This window comes from Papaver somniferum, chromosome 2 (assembly GCF_003573695.1).
Source record: "Papaver somniferum cultivar HN1 chromosome 2, ASM357369v1, whole genome shotgun sequence".
NCBI classification, from domain to species: domain Eukaryota; kingdom Viridiplantae; phylum Streptophyta; class Magnoliopsida; order Ranunculales; family Papaveraceae; genus Papaver; species Papaver somniferum.
In genome coordinates, this window is record NC_039359.1 from 151602994 (window position 1) to 151611285 (window position 8292).

At 37.2% G+C, this 8292-nt stretch overlaps 3 protein-coding genes across 6 annotated transcripts; 2 read left to right on the forward strand and 1 right to left on the reverse strand.

Annotated features, from left to right (window-relative positions):
• The first annotated feature begins 544 nt into the window (after window positions 1–544).
• Window positions 545–1881, forward strand: LOC113354126 (probable protein phosphatase 2C 72). The gene is made up of 3 exons (XM_026597555.1): window positions 545–809; window positions 897–1517; window positions 1594–1881. The coding sequence occupies exons 1-3, from the start codon at window positions 627–629 to the stop codon at window positions 1765–1767; spliced, it is 978 nt and encodes a 325-aa protein (XP_026453340.1). The 5' UTR covers window positions 545–626; the 3' UTR covers window positions 1768–1881.
• An 829-nt stretch (window positions 1882–2710) lies between these two features.
• On the forward strand, window positions 2711–4516 carry LOC113349460 (probable protein phosphatase 2C 72). Of its 2 annotated transcripts, none has more exons than XM_026593432.1 (4): window positions 2711–3028; window positions 3142–3405; window positions 3489–3830; window positions 3989–4516. In XM_026593432.1, the coding sequence occupies exons 1-4, from the start codon at window positions 2858–2860 to the stop codon at window positions 4166–4168; spliced, it is 957 nt and encodes a 318-aa protein (XP_026449217.1). In that variant the 5' UTR covers window positions 2711–2857; the 3' UTR covers window positions 4169–4516. The 2 variants fall into 2 exon arrangements, with proteins under 2 accessions (XP_026449217.1, XP_026449218.1); XM_026593433.1 differs by having other exon boundaries at window positions 3489–3889; window positions 3989–4120.
• LOC113349461 (60S ribosomal protein L31) lies at window positions 4201–6612 on the reverse strand. 3 transcript variants are annotated; one of them, XM_026593436.1, is made up of 3 exons: window positions 6600–6605; window positions 6282–6417; window positions 4201–4817 (listed from the first exon to the last, which is right to left on the reverse strand). In XM_026593436.1, the coding sequence occupies exons 2-3, from the start codon at window positions 6362–6364 to the stop codon at window positions 4535–4537; spliced, it is 366 nt and encodes a 121-aa protein (XP_026449221.1). In that variant the 5' UTR covers window positions 6365–6417; window positions 6600–6605; the 3' UTR covers window positions 4201–4534. The 3 variants fall into 3 exon arrangements, with proteins under 3 accessions (XP_026449221.1, XP_026449219.1, XP_026449220.1); XM_026593434.1 differs by having other exon boundaries at window positions 4242–4817; window positions 6502–6612; XM_026593435.1 differs by lacking the exon at window positions 6600–6605 and adding an exon at window positions 6495–6513 and having other exon boundaries at window positions 4242–4817.
• Between the last annotated feature and the right edge of the window lie 1680 nt (window positions 6613–8292).

The following is an 8292-nucleotide window of genomic DNA, read 5'->3' on the forward strand; positions in this document are numbered from 1 at the left end:
TAATTACATGACAAAATGAAGTGTATTTATATGATTATGCAAAAAAAAAAAAAAATTGTGTGTGCTGGTGGTGGTGGCCGGGGCCGTAAGTCTGAGTCAAGTGGCTGGAAGTCATTTGCGCTAAACCCACACTTCTTCCATTCTTCAGTTATGCTTCAAACTTTTCCTTGAATCAAGAGGATCGACCGTGATGTTTATAGATGAACACTCATCTAGAATGACCACTAGACTCGGACTAAGCCGTGCAGAACCTTGGTCACGCTTACTTAAACATTCATAGTTGCAAATTTGACATCACAATATTCAAACTTGTGCAAATTATTCTCCACGTTCAAACCCAAAAAGTTGATAGAAAAAGAAAAACGGCCAATGCCAACAGTATATTCAAACACTTTGACTTGCGCTGTGCGCAAGTTTTTCTTCCATGATGGTGTAAAAATAGTCAAAAGAAAGAAACTTCTGCACCTAACTAACTTTGTTGAAAAGACTCTAAACACATACGACATTTCCTGCTACGCGTAACATTTTTACCGATATCTTAATACAAATTCAGCACAGAGCCGAAGAAAAGAATCAAAATAATCAATTTTCAAACATTTAGCCACGAAAGAGTATATTCAAGCACCATGGGAATCTGTATGTCCTGTGCATCTTCTGGTAATGGTGACGAAAACATAATAAAAGATATATATGAAAACGCAGTTATTATGGATTCAAGGTCTGATAACAAAACTCTAAGTTTGATTGGTTCTGTTTATTCACAACAAGGTAGTAAAGCTACAAACCAAGATTCTGCTCTACTTCAACAGGTACATATTTCTGCTGCATATAGTGAATTTCTTTGATGCAGTTTTTTTTTTTTTTTTGAATTAAATTATGCTTTGGACATTTTGAAGGGTTTTGGTACGGATGGCGGAGCTTTGTGTGGAGTATTTGATGGACATGGAATAAATGGCCATGTCGCGAGTAGATTAGTCAGAGAATTGTTACCCAGTTTATTGTTAGACCAGAAGAAAACGATTTCTTCGTCGACTGATGGAGATGATTACGTTGAGGAATGGAGTAAAGCTTGTGTTGGTGCTTACCAAATGATGGATGATGAACTTAAAAGTCGTCGAGAAAATTTGGATTGTTCATGCAGTGGAACTACTTCTGTGACCATCATAAAAGAGGGTCAAGATCTTGTTATTTCTAATCTTGGGGATTCGAGGGCCGTATTAGGGAGTACTAATTCTGATAATGGTGACATGATGGCTGTTCAATTAACAACTGATCTAAAGCCTAGTGTACCAGAGGAAGCCGAAAGAATAAGGAAGAGTAAGGGTCGAATATTCGCACTTGTAAATGAAGCTCACATTGAACGTGTATGGTTACCTAACCAGTATTATCCTGGACTTGCCATGGCAAGAGCCTTCGGAGATTTCGATCTCAAGGAGTACGGAGTAATTGCAGTTCCGCAAGTGTCTCATCATCGCTTAAACAACAATGACAAATTTGTGGTTCTTGCAAGTGATGGGGTAAGACTCATCGTCTCCTTCTCTCTCAATAAGTGTTTTGATTTATTCATGTTATTGATTGTTTGAATGAATTTAGGTGTGGGATGTGCTAAGCAATGATCAAGTTGTATCTATCATATCCTCAGCAAGACCAGAAACGGCTGCCAAAGCAGTGGTAGATGCGGCTGTTGTTGGATGGAGACGATTTCCACATGTTAAAATGGATGACATCTCTGTATCCTGCATGTTCTTCCATGAGAGTCCAAACTAATAGATACAGTTTCTCTGCTTAATCTTTATTCGACTCCAGTAAATTACCATGTAACAAGATTGTTGGATATTGGAAAAAAAAAATATTAACCTAGAGCAACGCGCTCGCTTAGCATAAAGGGGTCGCATTACCAATTAGGCGTCCAAGGCGCAAAAGGCCTGAACTCTTTTATTTTCCTGGTCGCTCCAGGTGCCCTAAGTGCAAAAAACGTGAGGTGAAGGGCTTGGCGCCTGGCCTCCCCTCGCGCCTCACACAACTTAGAGATCAACTACAGAGTAAACAATTAGACGAAACAGAAAAGCTCATTAATCTGGTCATGACCCAAAACTTGCGAATTGGTCACTGTGACTCTAAATATGCCATGTTTGAACCAAACTACTGTGCAACCCAAAGCTAGGAAAAATTGCTCATAAATCAGCTTTCATATGCTCGCCATGTAAAAACTAAGATGTCACATTCATTGACGGTTGGCAGCATTACATACACGTATTTCTACGTAGTGTTTAAGTGTCACGCGGATACTTTTCCGTAGCGTGTCCGTAGAATCGCATTAAACTATAGTAGTATTCTGCTGATACTTGTCAGATGATGCTGCTTCCCACGCTTGCTTAAACATCCATTTTTGCAAATTTGATATTACAATATTGAATATTCAAACTTGTGCAAGGTTAAACCCAATAGATTGATAGGGAAATGGCCAACGCCAACTTTAGACATTGTTTTCAAACAATTTGACATAAACTATTTACAAGTTTTTCTTCCATGGACCTCATTTGCACTTTGTAAAGGAACTTTTGAGGTGATCTAAATTTTATGCTTCGCCAATGAGGTAATCCAACTTTTATATTAAACCAAATAAGGAGTTTCTAAATTTGTTGAGAAGAGTACATTTTCAACTCACTACAAAGAATATTTCTGCACCTAACTATACGAATATCAAACTATAGACACATACGACATTTTCTGATACGCGTAGCGTCTCATTTTCTACCGAATTTTTGTTATAAATCAACAAAGAGAAGAAGAAAAGAATCAAAATCAATCAATTTTCTAACATTAAGCGACGAAAAGTATATTCGAGCAGAGCACCATGGGAATCTGTATGTCTTGTACATCTTCTAGTAATCCTGACGAAAGCATTATACATGAAAATGCAGTTATTATAGATTCCAGGTCTGACGGAACCCCAAAATTGATTGGTTCTGTTTATTCGCAGAAAGGTGATAAAGCAACAAACCAAGATTCTGCCATACTTCAACAGGTACATAGTGAATTTCATTGAAGCACAGCGATTTTCTATTGCACTTTTTGTTGTGAGTTAAATTATGGTTTGAACATTTTGTTAATGTTTTTCTATCTGTGTGTATTTTGAAGGGTTTTGGTGTGAATGATGGAGCTTTATGTGGAGTATTTGATGGACATGGAAGGAATGGTCAGGTTGTGAGTAAATTAGTCAGAGAATTGTTACCCAGTTTATTGTTGGACCAGAAGAATTCGTCGACTAATGGAGAAGATTATGTTGAGGACTGGAGTAAAGCTTGTATTGGTGCTTACCAAGTGATGGATGATGAACTTCGAAGTCGAGAAAACTTAGATTGTTCTTGTAGTGGTTCTACTTCCGTTACCATCATAAAACAGGTGACTAACTTCAATTCTTGTTTGAGAATCATATTTTTCTAAATGGTTTTTGTTCGTGACTAATTTAAAAATTCATGAAACAGGGTGCAGATCTTATTCTTGCTAATCTCGGTGATTCAAGGGCTGTACTAGGGACTAGTTCTGATAATGGTGAACTAATGGCTGTTCAGCTAACAACTGATCTAAAGCCTAGTGTACTAGAGGAAGCTGAAAGAATACGGAGCCGTAGAGGTCGAGTTTTTGCACTTCAAAGAGAAGCTCATATTGAACGTGTATGGTTACCTGACGAGGATTACCCTGGACTTGCCATGACAAGAGCTTTTGGAGATTTCGAGCTCAAGGATTATGGAATAATAGCCATTCCACAAATCTCACATTATCATCTAAACATCAATGACAAGTTCGTTGTTCTTGCATCTGATGGGGTAGGCCTTCTTACTCACACCATCATTTAGACAAGTTCGTTGTTCTTGCATCTGATGGGGTAGGCCTTCTTACTCACACCATCATTTAAACATGTAATCTAGCTGCATATAGTCTGTTTTTTTTAAAGGTATTGATTGATTGTGTTTTATGATTGCAGGTGTGGGATATGCTAAGTAATGATCAAGTTGTGTCGATCATGTCCTCAGCAAGACCAGAAACAGCAGCCGAAGCAGTGGTAGATGCCGCTGTTGTTGGATGGAAACGGTTTCCGCATATCAAAATGGATGACATCTCTGTATCCTGCATGTTCTTCCATGAGATATCACAAAATCTGTAAACAGTTCTAAGTAATAGCTAAATGATGCAACATTTTCAGTACTATTGTTTACCAGCTATATGACCTTTCAGCATTCTCTAGGGAATACAATTTCTATTTCTATTTCTTTCCCTGGCAGACTGTAATGCAGTACATGGAATACAATAACTTGACAAATACAGTTTCTCTGCCTGACATTATAACTGCAAACCTCATTGTTAACTTTAGGGAAGAAAAAGAAGCGCTGTTTTGCTACAACCTTGAAAACTAAGAATTCAATCCAAAAAGAAAAGCAATCTGAAAGAACTAAAATCTTAATATTCGCAAAACTTCCTTCCAGTTATACTAATAGCTAGACAAAATAAACACGGTATTTCAGCGAAAAGTCTAATCATCAGCTTCTTCAACGACCTTAGTGCCCAAACCTTTGAGACCTTCTGCGGGAATTTCTGCTACAGTGACGAGTGAGTAGAGCTCCTCCTTGGCATCTTCATCATCATTTCTCTTGCGAGCAATGCGAACCCTAACTCTTCTTGGGACACTGCGGATACCCTTGCTCCAGATGTGTTTGTTCAACTTGACGTCTACTCTCACATCCTTTGTTCCCATGGCATTCTGGGCAAACTTCCTAATCTCCTTTATGGCCTTTGGTGCCATCTTCTTGAAGGTGCTGTAGTTCAAAAAAGTAGTCAGATACCAATATCAACCACCATTTATTATTTTCTGATGAGCATATAAAGAATAAAATTATAGTTCATACAATCACAAGTGTCTAGTATGACCCTAAACAACAAGCACAATGGATGTATGAAGCAGACACAATTTTATGATGAGCAACATCATTCCTTTCTAAAAGATTTGGGTTTGGGATTCAAGTTACAGAAGGTGTTGAGCACACCTAACTCGCCCAAGTCGGTCTTTTACTAAATCAATAGAATTTTAGGTTGTGTAAATGAAATAAAAACAGAGCCAACTTGAAACATGCATTCAAAGCAAATATTGGATGAAAAGATATGTAGTTTATACTAGAGACTGAAGTGTGAGGTACAGAATTCTAGAAATTTGAACATTAATGCATCCTAGAGAGGCGATTTGAAACAAACGAATCAGAATTGTCCTACCTAGGAAGTAAAGACTGAAACTCTAAGGCTCACCACAGAAACATCCCTGTAATTATTGCAAGAAACGGAGAGCTACAAAAGGAGGTTTAACTTTGTGGACGTGCCTTTAAAGTGTGTCCACGTGACACTCAATTCTGATTGGTTACATTCAAAAACCAATCAGAATCAAGTGTCACATGGACATACTTTAGAGGTGTGTCGACAAAGTAGAACACCTGCATATATAAAGCATCAAACACATATTCTTATCATTCAAAGCTCTACTGATACTGGTGAACAAATAACCTTCAAAGCTTACAAAACAAATAATCTGATAAAGAGAGAGTTCAACATTGACAATCTTAAGCTTCAAGTTCCATTAATTGAACATTGTAGCATTTGCCAAGCATTCACGACCAATTTGAATATCATGAATGTGCAGGCAACTACAAACCAACAAAACAAACCAAACAACTTGTAGAGAAAAACTAACCCAAAATAACTTTCAGTTTGCTGACTACAAGTAGAATGCTTACAATAACATTACCATGTACTGCTATTGATAGAACAACAGAAAAACAAACTCAAGAAATCAATTTCTGGCCTATGACCACACTTATGAGATTGAAATTGATCCCTCTAAACATATCAACAAAAGCCAGACTTGTACATATTCACCAACAACAAAAAAACATAAATCTATACACAAAAATGGAATAGCACTTAAATCCCATTATCCCGGCTTTATTAAGATTGCAAACAATTCACATATGGAGCTTCAAATCACTGATTCACTATGCTTGGTACCCATAAACTGTTAGCAATTAAATTTTTGAGAGAAATCCTATCTTATTTATCCTGAATCTAACATGGCAGTTCATTTGTGCCCAATTTTTCTGAGAAATTCTTATGATTCTTTCAGAACCAAATCACATCATATACACTAAGTTCAAAGTACAAGGAAATCAAACCTAGCTTCTAATCTCTTCAGTATAACGAACCCTAAAAACCATTTCTGTGTTGAGAGTACTTACACTCCATGAAGGCGTTTGTGAAGATTGACGGTGTACTCCCTAGTAACAACCTCCTCCTTTCTGCTCTTAGTCTTTTCAACCATCTTCACAATCTCCTCCTTCTCCTCCTCTTTAACAAATCTCACAGAGAATAAATCTACAAAATCAAACACAAATTCCTTAGTTCCAAATCTAACAGACCGAAAAATCTACAAAATTAAAAAAAAAAATTACTTTGTACCAAATCCTTAGAACACGAGATTTGATTAAGAAATCGAAACACAGTCTCGATCTAAGAACAGGCAGATAGAGAGAGAGAGAGTGGGAGAGAAAAAGGACCTGAAGGCGCAAGAGGCAGAAAGGAACGAAAGAAAAACCCTAATTGCAAAACCTTTTATATATTGGTCAGTGGAATTGGATGGGTTGGAATCGTTGGATATCTTTAGGTATCCTAGCCCAAGCCCTAGATCACGAAAGAGTTCAACAAAAAAAGAATTATTTTTTATGGACCATGATTTTTTTGAGTGGACCATGGTTTTATTAGGTCACCTTCCCTATAGTGATAAGGGGTGTTCTAAAATGTTGAAATGATTAACATACCCTTAATCTAATTTAATTTAAAACCAACCTAATAACTACCTATATATATAACCACCACCACCGCCCACCACCTCTGATTATCACCACCACCAACCACCACCACCACCCACCACTGTCGATTACCACCACCACCACCTCTGATTATCACCACCACCAACCACCGATTACCACCACTACCTCCTCCCACCACCACCGCCACCGCCTATTTAAGAAATGTAACAACATCAATGCAATCACAATTAAGTTCGGTTACATAATAATTTTATCGAGTATAAAAGACGTCAGTCGCAACCTGATTCTGCCATGGGACCACTCCGGAGGTATTTTCCAACAAACCCTTCACTTTAATTTGATTTTGATTGCTTCAATCAAATAAAAATCATCAAAATAGGGTTTTAATAGGAGTTACAGAGCCATGTTCGGTTAGGCCGATTTTCCAAAAAATCATAGTTTACTAACCGAACTTCTTGAAAATGAAGAACACAAAGAACAGTTCGGTTCTATTGGATTTAAAACTAAGTCATCGAACTCTCTGTTCGGTTGTTTCGCAAAAAATTATAAAACTACAAAGTAACCGAACTCCACCCTTAGAACCGAAAAAATAACAAATCCAGTCTAACCGAACTGTGTTGTTGTGGCCACTATGTTGAGTTCCAAAATAACCGAACTTAGCCAATAGAGTTCGGTTTGTTCGCAAAAACTTTTAAAACTACAAAGTAACCGAACTTAGCCAATAGACGCTGGAACTTCACATTTTTTTTGTTTGTTAAGTTCGGTAACTTCACAATTTTATCGCAGAAACCGAATTCAGAGTTCGGTTGGTTAGCTGTTAGGTTCAAGTTTGCGAAATAACCGAACTTTGTAAACTTATATACTCTTATATTACGTAAAGTTCGGTTAGATCAAAAGTGCATGCAGTTTGCGAACCAACCGAACTTTGTACACCAAAGTTCGGTTAGTTGAGAACCAACCGAACATAACGTTGTAACTCCTAGAAATTATATTATTTGAGAGTTCGGTAACCTGCGTGTTTGGAACAAGTAACCGAACTACACTTTCAGATGAGTTCGATTACTTGTTCATCTCACGGGGCCACCGAACTACAGCTTCAGATGAGTTCGGTTACTTGTTCTTCGTATAAAGTAACTGAACTGTTCAAAATCCAGTTCAAATCCGGATCATTTTGAAGATTAACAAATATTCTAGGAGAGGATGGAGATGAAGAATCAGATGAGTTTTCATCATTTGAATACTCAAACTTAGTGAATTGGAAAAAAAAAATTTTATTTTCCATGTTTTTCTCCTTCATCTTCTCTAACTCTACTCTCTCAATAATTCTACTCAACTAATAATAAACCCATCTTTTAATTTAATCTCAGTAATTGTTTTTAACTAAATCATTCACTAATCATAACCTAAAATTAATTAAGAG